Source organism: Typopeltis vanoorti, chromosome 4 (assembly GCF_054136105.1).
Source record: "Typopeltis vanoorti isolate ZY-2024b chromosome 4, IOZ_Tvanoo_1.0, whole genome shotgun sequence".
NCBI lineage: Eukaryota > Metazoa > Arthropoda > Arachnida > Uropygi > Thelyphonidae > Typopeltis > Typopeltis vanoorti.
Genome location: NC_143552.1, coordinates 29,840,910 through 29,861,476, shown reverse-complemented (window position 1 = coordinate 29,861,476; position 20,567 = coordinate 29,840,910). Strand labels below are relative to the sequence as shown.

Here is a 20,567-nt window from a genome sequence, read left to right as displayed (position 1 = left end):
TTTCTGAATACCTACAGAGCAATCCTTAACAGAAGATGCTCCTGTTATCTCATTATACTCATTCTGTTTTCCATGAAATCTCTCAGTTTTTATCAGGAGAAAAAAAAAATTCTACAACTGAAACGTAAATTATTTCATAAAAAATAATATTGGGAACATATTTCCATTGTCCCTATTATAGCATTTATGTAATATGGATTCCAAATTTCTTGTGTGGGATATATATACTGGGGGGGCTATGCGCCTACCCCCCAGTTCCGGACTGGTAGGCCGGTTCTCCTTGAATTCTGATGACTCGAAAGAGATCCCCCTTCCTCCTGGGAACCTACAGTGCCCCCCCCCCCCCTGAGTTCTGGACTGGTAGGCCGGTTCTCCTTGAATTCTGATGACTCGACACTCATGGTAGCCCCTGAGTTTCAAAATGTGACATAAAAAGTCTTATAATTTTATATATATAGGGTAGATATAAGATACCTTAATTATATTCCAAATACTTTTGGGTAGTAGCTAAATCATTCTCTGGGTTGTTTTATTTCTTAATTTTTGAAACATTCTGTGTACCACAATAATTCAACTGAATTTTGAAATTTGTTTATTATAAGATTGATTTTAGTAAATAAGAATATAGTTTGTTGATAGTGAACCTTTGTCTATTAAATTTTCATAACAGTTTGTGTGTGTGCTACAAATGAGAAATTTTCAGAGTAGCACTAATAATATTTTTTATTACAAAACAGCAAAGTAAAAAAAATGATGTCATGACATATTCAAAGGGGAAAAAATTGGATTCCGTATAAACAGAAGTGCCAAAAAATTATTTCATGCAGTTCGGCTTCATTCCTTCCTTATTTTTAAGGTCAGAAAATAATGTTAACCTTCATAGTAACTTTCATGACATAAAATGTATAACTTCATTTTACCCCATCGAGAAATGAAATAATTATTCTCTTATCCATGTATAACCATATTATTTCTTTGCTCTTTGATTATTCCAACCACTATTTTCCTTTCTTTCTGAGTCACAGTATTCAATTGTTTAGGGAATAGTGATAATCTAAAATTGTTGTAATTTTTACTGTATTTAGTAAAACTTTCAATAATTACAACATTTTAAAAATTAGCACAACTGAACTTTCTTTTTTGTGGCATGCATATAAACAATTTTACAAGGTTCTTGGGGGAGACTGTAACCACTAGAGAGCGGATACCCAGGTGGCGGATCGGGGATTACTCCCAGAAATGAGTGATTGGAGGGAAATGAAATACCTCCCGTGGACCAACAGGCATACAGCAGAGGAATTGCAAGCTGGCTGCATTAATTGCCTAAAATCCTTAAAGATGAATCGGCCAGCAAATAGAATCAGAAATAATGCTACCATGTACGGAAGAGCCGACACACCTAACTCAAGCCCACACAGAGTTGGCGAGAAGACAGCAATGTGGAACGCAAACTGCATATATAATATTTCAACCATCAATATCAGAATGTTGTACAAACCTGGCAAATTAAAACTGATAGAGAACTTGAACTGTTTAAATGGGAAATAGTGGGAGTGCAGGGACCCACTGGACAGGCAAAGGAAAAATCAACATAAAAAACGCAAGCATATTTTACTCAGGAAGGAAAGATAACCATCACAGATAAGGTGTAGCACTAATCATTAAAAAATGGCTCCTAAATTCAATAGTTGATGTAAGACCAATTTCCTCTAGAATCATCTCAGTAAGATTCAAAGCAAACAAAAAAAGAATATATATAAATAATAGAAGTTTATGCCCCAAACCAATCATATGAAGAGGAGGAATATAGTGAATTTCTTGAAGAGCTGCAAGAAGAAATCAGATGAACAAGTACAAGAGATATCCTGATTATTATGGTAGATTTTAATGCAAAGATTGGCCAGTACTCAGAAGTAATGGGAAAATTTGGTCATGGAGAGTTGAATGAGAGAGGAGAGGACTTGATTAATTTTTGCAAAATAAATCAACTGTTAATCACAAATTCTACCACAGGCCACAACACAAATACACCTGGACATCACCAAACAATGAAATCAAAAACTGTATAGTCTATGTAATCGTTAATAAGAAATGGATACATTTATTCCAAAATACCAAAACATTAAAAAAGATTGACATGGATACAGACCATGAACTACTATCAGCCAAACAAAAGATGAGAGATATCTCCAAACTCAATGATATCTTGATCAGATCTAACTATCAGTGAACATTGAAAGAAAAATTAAATAATCTTGCTTTAGACAGCTAGGAGTCTTGGGGAAAAGGTAAAGAAATTATTAAACAAACAGCAACAAAACACTTGGGCTACTAAATGAGAGTAAATAAAGATTGGCTTACATCAGAGATTTTGGACTTATGGGATCAAAAAAGAATATCCAAAACTAACCTCTCAAAAGAAGATAATAAAGAAAATAGAAAATTATACAAAAATTTGAAAACATAAATAGAAAAAAAAATGCAGATAAACAAACATCACATATTTAGAAGGAAAAGCGGAAATGTATGAAGAAGCATACAAAAAACATGACTCCAAGACCATTTATGAAATAGTTAGAGATAACTAGAACATACCCAACCCAGTTTCAATATTGCAAAAAGATGGAACCACAACAAGTAGCAGTGAAACAATAAAAGAAATATGGACTAAGCATTTTAAAGAAACATTCACAGCTGAAGAAAACATAGATCAAGACTCCTTCAACCAAGAAGAAACTTCTGACACAAAAGACATACTAAATGAAGAAATACATAGAGCAATCAAACAAATGAAAAATGATAAAGCACCAGGCATAGACAACATTCAAAAATAACTTCTGGAAAAAGGGGAAGAAAGCATAATAAATTACCTAAAGCAACTGTTCAACACAATACTAAAGAAAGGAAATGTACCAACAGAATGGAGAACAGGCCAGATCATACCCATACACAAAAAAAAAAAGATGTCAGATCTGCACTAACTATTAACCTATCACTCTCCTAAGCCACTGCTATAAAATATTCATCAGGATTTTTCAAAACAGAGTTAAACATTTCTGTGAAGAACAAATGGAAGAAGAGAAAATGGGATTTAGAAATAGAAGCACAATAGATTCAATTTTCACATTAAACAGATTAGCAGATCTTATAAGAGACAAAAATAAAAAATTCTACTGCTGTTTTATTGACTTCAAACCAGCTTTTGACTGAATGAACAGAAGCAAACTCATTAAAATTCTAGAAAACAGAGGGTTTGACAAATATCTATTAAATTGTATCAAGAATTACTATTCAGAAACACAAGCAATAGTCAAATACAAAAACATAAACAGATCAAATAGCAATTAAAAAAGGAGTTATGCAAGGATGCCCATTGTCACCATACTTATTCAACCTGTACTTTAAAAAAGTAGTAGATGAAGGACTACAGATGTGTGAAGGCATAACTGTAAAGGGAAGAAATATAACACATTTAAAGTATGCTGCTGACGACTTAGTTATCATTACAGACAGCTAAGAAAAATTAGAAAATATCCTGATCAAGCTGCATCAAACAAGGAACAAATATGATATGAAAATCAATTTTAGTAAAACAAAATTAATGGTAATAGGAAGAAGCAATCCAAATGAAAATAGGAAACAGTAATATAGAACAAGTAAAGCAATTCAATTACCTAGGATCACTGAAGATCTAGACTATTTTGAAACCATAAAATACAGAATCAATATTGGATGGATAACAATGGGTAGACTACAGAAAATATGGAACAATAAAAGATTAAGCAAAGATATTAAAACAATGACAATTCCCACAGTACTCTCTATGGCTCAGATTGCTGGATCTTAAGAAAAAAAGAAATGGATAAACTCAATACTTTTCAAATGCCTAAAAAATCAATAGAACAAACTGGACAGAAAGAAAAACAAATGAAAAAGTCAGAGAAGAACTTAACTTTAAAGAAACAAAAATTACAGCACTAGAAAGGAGCCAACTCCTTTGGACATGTTTCAAGAATGAACCCAGAAAGAATATTTCATATTATTAAATGGCAGAATTGAATGACAGCCCAGCAGAGGAAGACCAAGAAAGAAATGGATTGACAACATTAAAGAAAGCACCCACTTAAACTCCATAATCGAACTTCATAAAAAGACAAAAGTTCATCTTTGAGGAACTCAACCTGCCAAGAGTGGAAGAGAAGAAGAAGAGAGAAAATACGATATAGTATTTCTAAAACTTAGAATAACCGAATTAGTTGAATTAGATTTACCTGCATCGACAGATACAACAATATTATTTCCTTATTTCTTTTGTCAAAACCATAAAAATAATAGATTTTTAATACTGTTTGTGAAACCTTTCAAACCAGTAGAAATTTAGACAGAGTAATTCTGTAATTCAATTCCAGGAGAGAGGAGGGGTATGGGATGCAGTTGAAAATCTTCAACTGCATAAATGAGCATAAATTTTGAATCAGTATGTATAAGATATTCTTCATATATTTTTGACATTTCTACAGTGGTTAAGCTGTAGATATTATAGTAATCTGCATGTTAAAAAAAAATCCATCCATTGCAATTTTAAGCAAAAGACAAAGGCGAAGAGTCTCTGCCGAAATAACAATGGATATAAATTGATATTAAAAAAATCTCACAATCAAAAAGAGAATAATGCAATTTAACATCATTTGTTGTTCATGAAAACACACACACAAAAAAATTGTTTATGAAACTGAAGTGTAACAATTCATATAATGTATTTTGCAAAGAAAGGAAGCAAAAGGTCATATTTTTTTCAGTAAATGTTATTTATAAATATTTAATATAATTTTCGATGCAAACAAATATTTGAAAATTGAGAAAAAAATTGCTTCTATATTCAGTCAAATGAAAGAACATAAATTGTATTGTTCCATTGAACTGGTTTGAAGAATAAAAGACTGCAAATTTACTACTAAATAAATTCATTGCAAAGCATGCTCTCTCATCATTTCACGATCAATTATTTATTTTCTCACATGTGAAAGTTGCTTTTATTTTTCAGAAGAGACGCAGTAAATAATTTGCAGCAAAAAAGGTCAAATATCATTAAAAAAAAAAAAAAAAGTAAAGGAAATTTTAATTAACATAATACATGTAAACCAGGCATGGGCAACCTTTCCTAGTTCGGGGACCAAATTATTAAATAAAATAAATTAATATTAAATGAATTAAAACAAGTTGCTACTTCATATTGCATTTATTTATAATATAAAGCATTATATTTATACCAAAGCATTGGTATAAAGCTCTACATAAATTTCATAATATAATGAACGACATAACAATTTAACGTGAAGATTGGCCTTGTACTTCAACTACGAGACTATCAATATTGACGTTAATATTACTTAAGGATAATCGCATAGAATTTTCAAGGTTTTCGTCCGTTATTCTTGTCCGAATTTTTGATTTATTGTATTTCATCCTCGAAAACAACTGTTCACACACATGTGCTGTCAAAAAGACAAATGATTTTTCTTGAAAAGGCGCATAAATTTGTATATTTTTCTTCCACCAAATAAAATTTATAAAAATCCGTCAAAGCAATGTTGTTAAATTGTGATTTAGCACTAAATCCGCCTGAAGCTCAATAAGTTCCATCTGTAAGTTTTCTGGCACATTTACATCAGCATCCATCAGATGAGCAAATATAGCAAATGTGGAGTCTTTGTTTTTGAAGTCGGCAAACCTTGTCTCAAATTGCTCTATTAGTGCCTTCAGTTCATCTCCATAACAATCATAAGAAATATTTTTGAGTTGCTAGAGTAGGAAAATGATACAATTTTTAGCTCTTATCTGACTTTCCAACAATCTTAGTTTATTACAAAAAGCTTTGACATGTCCTGCAGTTCGTGAACCAATTGTCGTTGTTTTTGCAATTTAAGATTCAGTTCGTTTAGGTGTCTGGTGACATCTACAAGAAATGCTAAACCACACTCCCACTCATCATCTTTTACTTGGTTAATTGTGTTTCCTTTTATGTCCATAAAATCTGCAATGTCTTTTCTCAGATCATAAAATCGTTTTAACATTTTACCTTTACTCAGCCACTTCACTTCACAATAATAAGACGCATCTTCATAATCCGAAAATAGGTCTGCCAAATACTCCTTAAATTGGCGGTGATTAAGTGCATGTGACTTAATAAAGTTAATACTGGATACTACAACTTCCATAACATTTGTAAATTTAATCGATTTTGCACAAAGGTTTTGTTGGTGGATAATGCAGTGAAAATTTGTTAAATTTTCCAGATGGATCTGTAGTTTTATTTGCTCTTTCATGAACTATTCCAATAAATCCCTCTGTGCACCAACCATTGCAGGCACTCCATCAGTGCATATGCCAGATAGTGAACTCCATTTAAGCCCAAATCTCTCTAAGATTGTGTTGACTGTTTCAAATATATCTTCACCGGTAGTTGTTCCTTTTAATGGCACCAATAATTCTTCTGTGATGTTGAAATCCGCATCAACTCCTCAAATAAATATTGCTAGTTGTGCTCTATCAGAGGCATCGGTGCTATCATCCAAAGCAATTGAAAATGCTTCCAATCTAGCAATCTTCTCTTTTAAACTTTTTTTGATATTATCAGCCATAATTTCTATCCGTCGGACAACAGTATGTCTCGACAAACGAATATTCTCAAAGTCTTTTTTCTTTTCAGGATATATTATACTTGCAACATCCAGCAGAGACATTCTTTGATAAATTCTCCTTCAGCAAATGATTTAGAATGCTTAGCGATTTTTTCGCTTACCACAAAGCTGGCATTGACAATGCTGTGGTGCTGCGTTCTTTGCTTGTTGAACATTTGCTGCTTGGTATCCAAATTCTTCAACTTCTGTATTTCATCTTTTTGTAGTTGTCCATCAATTTTTGGGTGATCCGTATGTCTCGAAGTAGTGTCTCTTCAAGTTTATTCTTTGTTGACTGATATGGATTCGTTGCAAGCAAACATACAGGCAAACCTTTATTCAGAATAAAATAATAATCCTGTCTAGTTGTCTTGAAATTGAAGATTCTCTGCATCTAACTTTTCTCTTTTTTTGCAATAACCCCTGACATTGTCCCAAATTTATAAGCAATATTCAGAACTGTCAAACAAAACTGTCTTCTACACCACAGGCACTGAACAGAACACAACATCAACACAGGCACTGAACAGAACATAACATCAATGCAGGCACTAAACAAAGCACAACACCAACGCAAGTACTGAACTGACACGTTCACACACGCCGCTAGTCAAAGTGAGAAAGAGACCTTGGTTGGAGAAAACATAGTGTATTTTGCGCAAGTCATATGACGTCAGCTTAATGTGAGTTAGTAGAACACACCATGTTTTCTCCCACCATGAATCAGACAAACTTCACTGAAATAGATTAGTGCCGGATCCGGACTGGGGGTTGCCCATATGTGATGTAAAGTCAAATGACAAGAAGGTCGCCACATTCCAGCCAATCTGTTAATGGCTCTAAATTCACTATTAAGGGATTAACAATTCTTGTAGATAGGCTTATACGTTGGTAACACGACTATTAAATTATTTCGGGAATTTACAATGTATATTGGAATATTAATTAAATGAAACTTTAATAAATACTTCCTATATTTTGGCAATGTCACAATGCCATCTTCATGGGAACATATAACTATGACATGTGCATGCAGGCACTACAAAAAGCAAATGAGGTAGAAGAGAGAAAACTAATGCTGTTCCTGGAGTCCTAAAGGTGTCCCCTGGTGGGCTGTATTGAGTTGTCTTGGCTGTTGGGCTGAAGTTCTCAAGATGCAAGCTTCCCAAATTTGTTGAGGTTTGGAAACTTTTTTAGAGCTGAGGCTGATTCCATGAACAATCTTTCGTATTTAAATTTGCTATGGTGTAATAACGTGGCTTTGTTCCAACGTATTCTGTGGCAGGTATCCAGAGTATGGTCTGTAAGCCCAGAGGATGTAGTCAGTGTGTTCCGATATCCTGACATTTGCTGTCCTGCCTGTTTGGCCAAAGTAGGACAGTTAACATCTGCAAGGGACCTGGTATACTACAGGTAGGTCTAGGGGAAGTGGCTGATCTTTGGTGGAGCGGATAAGGGATGCCAATTTCTTATATGGTTTGTAACAAGGTCAGGTCATATTGAATGAATTCACGCTATATGAAGTGTGAACTTGGATGGAAAGCAACTTTTACATTAATTGGATGAAATAATCTTGTTATTTTTACAGAAAGTCCCTTAACATAATGCAAATTCTGGTAATTTTTTCTTGAGAAGGGTTAGGACTACAGCTATAATTATTATTTTTTCGATAGTTTTTGCATTATTATCATTTGCACTAAATGTAGCTCTGATAAACAGTACTCACCATTCACGTGTTTCATAATTGTAATTAAATATTGTTTATGATTAAAAATTATTAAATCAATTTATTGTAATTTATTTTGAATATCTATTAATATAGATGGAGCTATTCTCCTGCAGCCAATATTGCACATAATATCACGTGCTTTGAATTTAATTGTTCTTTTTTTGGGTTTTCCTGTAACTGTGTTGACAATGGCATTGAAACTTAGCCGAAAATTTTACAATAAAAATCTTAAACATAAGTGTTTCTTGTATTAATATTTTATAATGAATTCTTCCACTTACATCTTGACCTCCCATAATGTATTGTAATCTACACATCCAAAAGAAAGTCTGCTTTGGGATATGTATATTATGGGATACTATGGCAATTGATTTATCACCTAATTTCTTCACATCTACTCTGGACAGCATCATTCGAAAAACTGACATGAAAGGTGGAATAAACATTGATGGTGAAATGTTAAATATCCTACTATTCATCGATGATGTGGTATTAATATCTCACTCACCCAAACTCTTAGAATCAACGCTGAATAACATAAGCCAAAGCTGCCAAAAAGTTGGATAGGAAATACATCCGGACAAAACAAGATGGATGAAAAACAAATACTGTAAAGATTATACAATCACTCTAGAATCTCACACCATTGAAAAAGTTGAAGATTACATCTACCTCAGCCAGTCCATAAAAATGAATAATGACATATCAAATGAAATAGCAAGGAAATAAGAGCCCATGTTTTCACTAGTCACATCTTACCAGCATTAACTTATGGCTGAAACACGGAACATAACTTTAAAAGAAGAATAAAGCTTAATAACAACTCAACGTGCAATAGAAAGAAGAATGTACAATATAAACAAAATGGACCACATAAGACACACAGAAATAAGGAAGAAGTCTAAACTCACAGATGTAATAAAAGCAATCTACAACAGCAAAAGAAGATGGATTGGACATCTCGCCAGAATGAAAGACAACAGATGGACAGTCAAAGTTACAAACTGGTATCCGAGCGATACCAAAAGGAAACCTGGAAGACCAGCCTTAAGGTGGGAAGACCCAATGATTAAGAAAGTCGGAAGGAAATGGAGAAGAAAGGCCCAAGATAGGAACAGCTGGACCCCAATATGCAACGTAGCTCATGTTCGAATGAAAATTAAGAAACAGTACATACTTTATTTCGCCATTTTTATAGGTGTGAAACCTGCAGTCATGGAGAAATCCTGACTGAAATCACAGGTCCATCAAGGTATGGCAATTTGATGTGAAGCTATCTGCTTGTGTGTCCATAAAAATAACCTACTTGTGATGTTACTTAACATGAAAACTTTTGTTTAATTCACACTTGGGTAAAGAAAATAAAAAAATAATATAATCTCTCGGTAATTATAATTTAATTCAGTGACAGGTTTCCAATCAACATCTTTCTTCAAAATTTGTCTATAATTCTGCAGATCTTTAAATTTGATCATTTAGATTTCTGTCTTTTAAAGGGCACTCTTAATCCATAGGAAGACCAATCAGATATAAGGCAGTTACATCAGTTTCCTATATCTTCTAGATCTTCCTGCAGTTTTCCTTTTCCCCTTCAAACTTATGTTTTATAAGTCTTTCCTTTTCCATGACCATATCATCTTAAATTCACTTGGATAACCTGTCTAGTTTATGATACGAATGCAGTCCCCCCCCCCATCTGATCTGATCTGCCTTTCACTTAGTTCATAAAGCAACAGGTCTACCTTATACAACCTGTTAGCACATTTATCCAAAGATTGGAATATGTGAGAGATTATACCAAAATTTGTGTCATGTCTACTTGATGTGCAGAAGCAACATCAAGCAAAACTATGAATACCAAGAGTGAATATTCAGTTTTCTACCAAAAAGTAAAGGATTGGACTCAGGGTTAAACAAGCGGTATTGCTTTCCAAAATTATGCCGCCAGTTCAGCATAATTTTGACTTCAGTTTTTTAACATCAAATAATTATTATACACATATACCCACAAAAATATAGTAATAATATTATTATGGCAAATATTTCAACCAGAAACTAACTGGTTATCAGCATATCACAAAATGCAGCTACAACAAAGAATGTTAATCCTATTTAAGTTCGGCGAGTCCAAGCATCCCTCAACTTAAATAAGTTTTAGGTCACCGAATTGAAGCCTTTGGCTCTTCATGTAATTAATAATTTATTAGGACACCTTGACAATTCTCATATTGGGGTATATGTAAGTTCTGTTTGCTACAAACTTGGTATTTCTAGGTCTACCTACTCACTGATGAGACCTCAAAGGTTGAAACCGGTCTGGGTAGTGACCTTCTCTCACTCATAATGTAGAACAGTAATACAGCTCCTAGGAGCTGGGTTTCACATTATGGGGAAATATCAAGAATAGTGATCAGAGCTTGCTCCATCCTTACCATGAGTTGCCTCAGTGTTGCATCCCCTAAAGGGTCAGTTGTAACACTATCAGCCAAACTTTATATATTTACTATATTCGGCATGAAACTCTTTGAGTTTCTTATTCGGCTATGAAACAATATGGGATGTAATATCCCTCAACTTAAATAAGTTTTAGGTCGCTGAATTGAAGCCTTTGGCTCTTCATATAATTAATGTTAATCCTATTTACAGAACTGAGCCAGATGCCACCTAGCAGGTGATTACAATAAATAAGATTACAATTAAGGCCTAAATTTAAAATGAAGTGATTTGAAATAAAAATTAAATTTAATTACATCATGAAATGACACAGTATTATATTAAAAAATATATATATATATAAAAATAATTAATATTAAAAATTAAAGTGATGGGGGAACATTATTGCTTGCCATTTATGAGGATGAGACTTTCCCAAATCTTGGCAACAGAGAGACAGTCATTTTGATTTAAATTTGGACATTGTAGAAGTGCTAAAACACTCTCTTTAAATAATGCTCAAACTTAAACCTGCACCAATGTAAAAGGCAGGTATTGAACTATAAGGTATCGTGGTCAGTGTCCGCTTCATGCTGGACAAAGGCCAGATTTTTCAGGTTTATTTTTGTTACTATAAGATTGGTGTTCTTGTTTTCATTTTTCAGATAATCCTATTTGTTCAAAGTATGAGCAAAGGCACTCACGTTGAACTTGGGAGGAGGGGGGGGGATGCTGTTTATCTTTCGTGAATGGTAACCAAGAGGAAATTCTTTATGTTGATAGGGAAAAAGTAGGAACTAAATTATATCTTTTCAGGAACTTAGCAGTCATTTCACAGCTGCCTGTAATATATAAGATAGGGACTCAGCATATAGGTCCAGGGTTTTTGGTGATGGGCTTGTAAGAGTCCAAGATGCATTTAAACCGCCTTGAGGTGAAACCATTCTTTGGTAAGATGCATTGGATGGTGTTTAATTCTTGTTGAGAGCTTGGGAATTAGAGCAGATAACATGTGCTAACATGATAGATTTGAAGATGCCTATTTTTTAAGATGGATGATGTTCTGAATTTTGGCATATGTAGTGGCATGTGAAGGTAGGTTTGTGGTGAATAGAAGTAGCAAGTATTTCAGAAGAGGTATGGGAAAGGAGGATGTCCAGGCAGGCTAAATTGTTCATCCTTTTCTTTTTCCGTAGTAAAGTTGATACATGGGTGTAATTTGTTGGCTTTTGTTGAAAAGTGAAGCAGAGATTCTGAGTCTGGCCAAATGGCAAACACATCATCTACATATTGAACCCAAAAGGAAGGTTGGGGGGGTTCTATTGAAGAGAGTAGAATAGGGACAAGAGGCTTCCCATGGCAGTTACTTCATTCTGTTTGTGGAACTGGTTTCTGCAAATATATAATAAAGTTGAACAGATCAACTATATCAGAGGAAACTCATAACAGTTGGGGAGTGTCAGTCAGAGGTATGCTAGTAAATAAGGACTGGATATCAAGGCTAATCATGAGGTCTATAGGTTTTTATTTTTGTCAACAAATCTGATGAATTCTTCATAGAGGTTTTTGTGTGACCAGTAGGAGCTTAAAAGATGAGCTAGAAATTTGGGCTAAGTGATAGGTTGGGGAGTCTATGCAGTCCACTATGGGTCTAAGCTGAACTCCTTTCTTATGCATTTTTGGAAGGCTATAAAAATGTGGACACCTCCCAAAATGGTCTTCAGTTTTTGATAGTGTTTTCATCTCAACTAATCAGTTTGTTGAGTAAGAAATTCAAGTTTGTCAATTTGGCTGTTGGTAAGGTTCTAGGGAATCTCTTGGTAAGTGGAAGAATTTTTATTTTTTTTTTTTTAAACTACAATTTTTAAGTAACTACAACTATAATAACTATGATTTGTTATTATACTATTTTTGATTTTTAAATAAAATCCCAGACTTTTGGGGGGGAGAGATTCTTATTTTATGTAAACATCAAAAATAGTTTTAATATTTGTTAATTTTAATTTCTGGATGCAACAATCAGTTTTAATCGGTGAAATGATTGTTGGATGTACCTTGTATTCCTATTCTTTGATTTGCTTCTGTTTCTATTAATACATATTGATGATGTACTGTTATCTTCAGTACAAAATAAAACATCTGTACTTTCGTTAAAGTTTATTATTGTAGTTATTGTGTAATTTTGTTTTTGATTTTTAATATTTATTGTAGTTGTCGAGTCCAATAATACAACAACTTTTCCAATCAAATTCTTTTTTCTCCCTTCCTTCTTTTTTTAAGGGTTTATGTAGGAAGTATCAGCTTCGAGTTGAAGGAAGACACCATCAGGCAAGCTTTCTTACCATTTGGACCTATAAAATCTATTAATATGTCATGGGATCCTGTTACACAGAAACACAAAGGATTTGCTTTTGTGGAATATGAACTTCCAGAAGCTGCTCAGCTGGCTTTAGACCAAATGAATGGTGTTATGATAGGTGGAAGGAACATCAAGGTATTATTTTGTTTTTGTTGCCATTGTAAAATAAAATGAAACATTTCTGTGCAATATTTAGTTAATTTTGACCTTTTTTTTTAACTTGCATTTAAACTTCCATGATTTAAAATATCCATATTCACTTTTGAGATTGCTTAATGGTCAATACTAGATAATTAGAAAGTCTCCATATAAGAATTGTGAAGCACCATCTGTGGCTTCCAAATTATTCATTCCTCACTTAGCTTCAGTCTTCTATTAGATATCCGAATGGATTTTATATACTTCTTATTAGAAATGTTTTTGCCAGTATTCTTCTACTTGAAAGAAACAGATGGGATGTAATATTTTATTGACTATTCTACTAGTTTTGTGAAAATTCTTGTTTCACGTCATCAGGAGAAATATGTAATTTTTTTGATTATGTGAAACATGAGAATTTTCTTGTATTTCATACCATAATTCTGGGATAAAGTGGTTAGCCCTATACCTGTTAGTATTATTTGTACATAAATTGTGTGCATGCATTCTCCTGGCCATTTTTGCCGAATTGTGGGATGAAAAACCTGAGTTTCCAGAAGGGAAAACACTGCTCTTTCGGTATGAGACTGGCTAGCCTGCTTTCAGTTGAAAAGCCCTGATAAATGTTTTTTTGCATCCTAGATGAAGGCTCCTACAGTATCATTCAATTGTTGTTCTCTGGTTTGCAGCTTTAGTAGTTTAAATAATGGAAGGGAGAAGAACATAGGAATCAATAAAGCTTATATAAAAGAATAATGTGGCCTTTGTATGCTGTGTTCTACATATCTCATATAATGTGGCTTGTGAAGTAGAAATGCCAAAGCATCAGATTTATTATGATGCCTCAAGATACATAACTGATATATATTTCTTTAGACTAAAATTTTTCTGACATTTTGATCAGCGCATCTGTGTTATGGTTCTTACTTAACCTATGAAATTCTTGGTTTCTTCTTCCTTTCTTAGGCAGAGGTTTGAGAATATGCAGTTATAGTAGTGACCTGTGGATGAGTTATATAGAATGTCCACTAGTTTTAACTTGTTACTACTTAAGTGTATGGATCATGGTGTCAAAATGGTACAAATGAGAAGGAACTAAGTTAATCAGTACACTTCTACGTGTGCTCCTTTAGTAGCACAATGTTAAGTTAATAATCTATCTCTGACTAGGTTCTCTGAAGCATGTCAGGGGTGATGAGGACACAACAGCAGAAATGCAATGTTTCAGGTTCTCTAAGCTGTCCACTTTAGTTGCATAGACTGTGTCCTCTACATACCCCCCCCACAAGAAAAAATCAAGTGGGTTATGATACGGCGATCATGGTGGCCAGAGAATTGGTCCTCCACATCTGATCCACCACCGAGAGAAGATCCTGTCAAGAGTTGCATGGACCTCCAAATGCCAGTGTGGTGGGGCACCATTCTATTGAAAGAGGATATGCACTTGCAAGTCTTTGAGTTGTGGAAAGATGAAATTTTCCAGCATGTCGAGGTAAATCATTCTGTTGATATTGCTTTCCATGAAAAAAAATGGGCCAATGATAGTGTTTTGCATTACACCAGACATCGGAACTGTCATGCATGTGTTCTATGATGCAGTGAAGATTTTCACTTCCCCCATATCCTGACATTGTGCCTGTTCACTTTTCTGCTGACATGAAAAGTGACTTTGTCCAAAAAGCAAAACTTGATTCTCATTAACACATTCTAGAATTTTGGCTCAGACTTATGCGTTGTGGCTTATCATTTTGTTTGATTTCCTGCAACTTATGATGGACGATATTGTGAATGGTGGAGCAGGGTATTTACAGTTTACATGAAGCTCTCCTATAGGATTTTGTTGGGCTTCATCAAAGGTCGTGCAAAACCTCTCTACTTTCTCTTCTGATATTGGCTGCTTCCCTCCATGTTGTTTCGAAGTGCTTCCTGTTGTTAGGAAATTTTCTTTCCACAAACAGATACTCTTGGGGTTGGGTGCTACCTTTTCCCACACCTGATGGAACATACGTTGCATTGCTTTGCTTGATTTCTGCTCAGCTAACCACCACACAACTTGTGTTTTCTCTGCCCCTGACACCATGTTTAAAACTAGGACAAACCTATGACAGTCCTGTCCAGCAGCACCACCGCATCGTGATGCAGGAAAAAATTCTGGATGAAACTTGTAGAGTCTCTGGAACATTTGAACAACCCAAACCTTACATAGTTCTGCATTTTGATTTTTTGCTCTTCTTTGAAACTAGGGAGGTCCAATGTGAACACCCTGTATATCCCTTGATTGTTCTTTTGTATTCTCTTCACTGGATTTCTCAGTGTTTTCCATATGGGGATATTGCACTCATATCAGTTTGTAAATTCCAGTGTATTTCATATTTTTTGTTTTTTTTTACTGAATGTAGAAGTAATTCTAATAATGTAAATTAAAATGTAATTCTAATAAATAAGGTAAATGTTGTTCTGATCTTATTGTCATTGAGCCAGCCTGGTTGGCCGAGTGGTTAGTGTATCTGCTCTCCAGCCAAAAGGCGCGGGTTCAAATCCCGCTGTGGGCATGGATATTTGTGATTGTCTGTGGAAGCACTAGTGGTGGTAGTTGGTGTTAGATGATGAAGGTTGGTGGAGTAGTGAGACAAAGAGTTCAAGAATTGATGTCCTCCCTCGATGAGTCTTTGGACTCCTTGGAGGTGTGATATTATAATAATAATAATAGGATATCTTGGTGGTTGTATGAGAGATGGTATTCCTTTATGTGCAGCCTTTAAATTGGTTCCTTGCTTTCTGTCCAGTCATCCTGTAATGTTATCTAGGTTCTTATAAATCAGTCTTCTTCCTTTTAACTGGCTCCTAAAACTGAAGCGCCTGATTCTTCAGACCACCCATACTAATCTCTTTCAATAAGGAGGCCAGTTCGGATCCTAAGTTTACACTCGTAATTCCAAGCTTCTGTGTTCTGGGATGTGGAATGTATGCATCACTTTGTGCTTTCTAAATTTCATTAATAAAATTCTTATTTTTATATTTCGTAATTAGGGCACGTGCTTTTTTGATCACACGCATGGAAAAGTAATTTATGAGTAATTCTTTTGATGCTTCACTTATTATAACTACTGTATCTTCAGATTAATGGAACACACATAAAGAAAAGAAAAAAACAAAATAAAATAACCATTGTAGTTCTTAAAAGTTCAAAGCTATGTACATATTTTTAAACAAAGATAACCAATGGCCATCATTTCAGCATTTGATATCATGCTTTTAACTAGTGCATATTAGAATTGTTTTAAACAGCATTCCAGCTTAAGAGGATGTTTGCTGCATAATATCATAACCTGTGGTGTATGATCTTCTAACATAATTTTTAATTGCCTCTTATTATTATTTTCATTTTTCTGCAACCATTATAAAAGTGTTAAGGAACTTTTGCATAATATCAAGGATTGAATGCAGCAGTGGTGAGAAGTTATCTTAGTAGCACTTAGTTATCTTACTTGCACTTTAACAACTTTAGTAGTTGTTCTGATCCATTGTTACAATATGAAAAATATTAGCAGAATAATTCAATTATAATTTTATTGTTTCATATATTACCTTCTGTTGTTTGTCTTTGAATGAACATCTCACTTCAATCTTTTATTTTGGGTGTATGATTTGTTTTTGTGTGTTTTGGGCATAGGTTGGTCGTCCAAGTAATATGCCCCAAGCTGCACCAATAATTGAACAGATAATGGAAGAAGCTAAAACATATAACAGGATATATGTAGCATCTGTTCATCAGGATCTAACAGAACAGGATATACAAAGGTTAGTATAACTGAAATAATCTTTATTTTTTTATTTGTGAGAAAAAAGTCCTGTTCTGTAATGTTAAATATAATGGCATTCTTCTTCTTTGAGTACCATTTCCTATTGGAGGTTGGTGACCACCTTGGCAAATTTTGAGCGATCCTCAGCCACTCTAAACAGTCCCTCAGAGCTCATGCCAGTCCACTGTCTGATGTCTACCAGCCAAGATTTTCTTCATCTTCCTTGTACTCTTCTTCCAGTTATCTTCCCCTTTATAAGCAATTGAAATATTTTATATTTTTCATTATGAAGTAGGTGACCAAGATATGCAGTTTTCCTTCTTTTTATGGAATCTAAAAGTTCACGTGATATTCCCCATTTGTTTTTGCTGTCCATGGGATTTTTAACATTCGTCTGTATAGCTACATCTCAAAGGCTTCAAGTTTTTTTATTGATGTTATCCTCAAGGTCCAAGTTTCTGCACCATACAGCAGTATAGACCATACATAGCATTTAACCATGTGTGCTCTAAGTTTAAGTTGCAGTTACACAGTGTTGATTTGATCAGGAGAAAATTTTTTCTTGCCATTTCAATTCTAACTTTTATTTCCATTTCTGGATTGCATTCTTCATTTAACCAGCATCCAAGATATTTAAACTTTGTCACTCTTTCTATTCGTTTCCCATTTTAAGAAAGTGATGAATTAAGAATTGGTTTCTTGCTTATGCCATGAATTTAGTTTTGGTGATATTTATTTTTAATCCCATTTTTTCACTCTCTTCATTCACTAGTTCCAGAAGATTTTGAAGATCCTGAATATTGTCAGCCAGGAGAGCTGTGTCATCAGCATATTGGATGTTACTGATGATTTCACCATTTACATTAATCCCTTCCTCTCTTCCTTTTAAGATTTTTTGAAATATGGCTTCTGGGTATATGTTAAAAAGAAGAGGTGACAGCACACATCCTTGCATTACTCCTCGTTTGATGTTAATGGGGGTCTGTAATAATGTCATCAACTTTGAACAGATGCCTTTTGGTTCCAATATAAGTTTTGAATGATTCTGATGTCTTTACCATCTAATCCAATTCTGTTTAATAGTGCAATCATTTTAGTATGTTGGACTTTATCAAATGCTTTCTCAAAGTCATTGAAGCAAATGAATACTTCCTTGTTTTGATCAATACATTTTTGGAATAAGATTTGAGAGCAGAAAAGAGCCTCTCTTGTTCCTAAACTGTTTCTAAAGCTGAACCATGGGTATCACTGATGGTGTCTTCACATTTTCTGTATATTCTTTTTTGAATTATTTTCAGGAACATTTTGAGAACATGACTCATTAGGCTGATCATTCTATAGTCATTTTTTCGCATTTGCTTTTTTAGGTAGCATGATGAAGGTCGACTGTAACTAGTCTTGTGGGAATATGCCTGTATCGTAGATCTTATTAAATAGTTTTACTAATATAGCAATGTTGTCACCTTCTAATAACTTGACTATTTCTGCTGGTATTTTATCAGGACCTAAGGCTTTACCATTTTTAGCTGAGTTCATTGTACATTCTACCTCTGATCTTAGAATGCATGGACCGTCCATCTGTTCATAAGTATTTTCTGGGTTCTGTCTGTTATCAGAAAAGTGTTCTTCTGCATATTTTACCCATTCTTGTATTTTGTCATCTTTTTCGGATATTATTTCTCCCTTTTTGTTTTGAAGGACACATAGTTGTTTTTTTCTTAAATATACCTGAGGTCTCTTTCAGCTTTTTGTGTAGATTAAAACTGTCATGCTTTTCTTGTAGAATTTCAATTTCTCTACATTTTTCATTCATCCAGATTTCTTTTGCTTGTTTGATCTTGCCTTTAATAATTTTTTGAACCTCTATATTTTGTTGGACTGTGATTTTTATATGATCTGCATTGATCCATGAGAGAAAGAATTTAGTCAGTTATCCAATCTTTCTTTTTTTACTGCTCTATCAGGACACAAGGTATTGGTACATTTCTCTATGAAGACAGATTTTAATTTGTCCCATGATTCATCAACCCTCACGACATCATCATTCTTGATAAGTGCTATCTCTTGATTCAGATCGTGACTCAATTTGTTTCTTATCTCTGGGTTTTTTAACTTTCCAAAATTAAACGTTTTTTGTTCATGTTTCTGAAGTATAGCTTTCAGTCTAATTTTTAACACTGGTCACCAGTAGATTATGATCAGAAGCAATATCCTCACTAGGTTTTTGTGCTCTTTATGGAACTTCGAAATCATTGATTAATTAGCAAGTAATTAAGATATTAATATTTGTAATAATGATATTACAAATATTAATATCTGTCAAACTCGCATTCAATATTGGCATCCATCCATCTCTGGCCTGTTGAAGAATACAGCTTCCAACCAATATCAGATTTAAAAAAAGTAAAGTAATATGAACAGGACATAGTTTGCACTAGCACTCTCAGGAATGGCACAGCAGTTTGACCTAAGACTGCTACCAGTTGGAACACTAAACCATTCTATCTTCTCTCTCTCTCTCTCCAAATCAGAATTCTTAAAACAGATTTAAACTCATGTAAAAACTTTATTACAGTCGATTTTTCACCTAGGTGTCATAGGCATCATCAAAAAAGATCACAGAATGGCAATTAAACAATAAGACAATTCTAAAAAAAAGTGCCACCTCAGCAGCTAATGTAAAATAACTAAATAAGGTCAATAATTTTATAACTTATTAAAAACAATTATATAAATATATAATTGTTTTTAATACATAATACATAAACAAAATCAAGTTGGTATTCTTTAAATCTGCTAATCATCCCTATCTTCCAAAAGTGGATAGTTATAAACTATTGGATCTGTTTGAGTTAGAATGGTAAAGTTTCACACATTTCTTTATAAATGCATTCTATCAGGAAATGACTTTTACGAAGAACTCTTGTCTTGTTCCAATAAACTCTGTATTTAGTGTTGATAGCAACATCCGCAAGTCCAGACTGTTCAGGCTCATGGTATTTAATGAAAGACTTTTGTTCTTCTAGATAAATAAAAGCAGATCTTCCAGTTTATCAAAAATAAGATAACTCACAAGAGCAAGGAATCTGTTAGACACTCAGATAACTGAAAGGCAACAAAAATATCAGTGGTTTTAAAACTTTTGCTATGCATTAAGTAATGCTATAGGATATCTCTACTGAAATTCAGATATCCTGCAAGTTTAAAATATATTAAATGAATTAAAGTTAGAAGTTAGTAATAAGATATTTTGTAAAGCTGCAAGCAAGCAAGATGTTTTGCAGTGTTATTTTAATATTTTTAGCTACTGGAGTCTTGCTTAGTTATAAAATAAATGTGTTTGAATTAGATATTAGTGATTAGTTATAATTTTGTATGAGCTGTCAAGTTTTGTAATCTTTGTGCTGTTTGTATGTAAACATAAT

The 20,567-nt window shown here is 33.8% G+C and overlaps 1 protein-coding gene across 2 annotated transcripts in view; it reads left to right on the top strand.

The window, feature by feature from the left end:
* Nucleotides 1-20,567, top strand: part of hfp (Poly(U)-binding-splicing factor hfp) — a 370,731-nt gene that overhangs the window by 130,380 nt on the left and 219,784 nt on the right. For both annotated transcript variants that reach the window (XR_016548237.1, XM_090391729.1), the window contains exons 6-7: nucleotides 13,123-13,336; nucleotides 17,013-17,140. Coding sequence is in view for 1 of the 2 variants with exons in the window: in XM_090391729.1 (XP_090247855.1) it covers nucleotides 13,123-13,336; nucleotides 17,013-17,140 (342 nt within the window). In the remaining variant the exon portion in view is untranslated. The remainder of the gene's footprint in view (nucleotides 1-13,122; nucleotides 13,337-17,012; nucleotides 17,141-20,567) is intronic.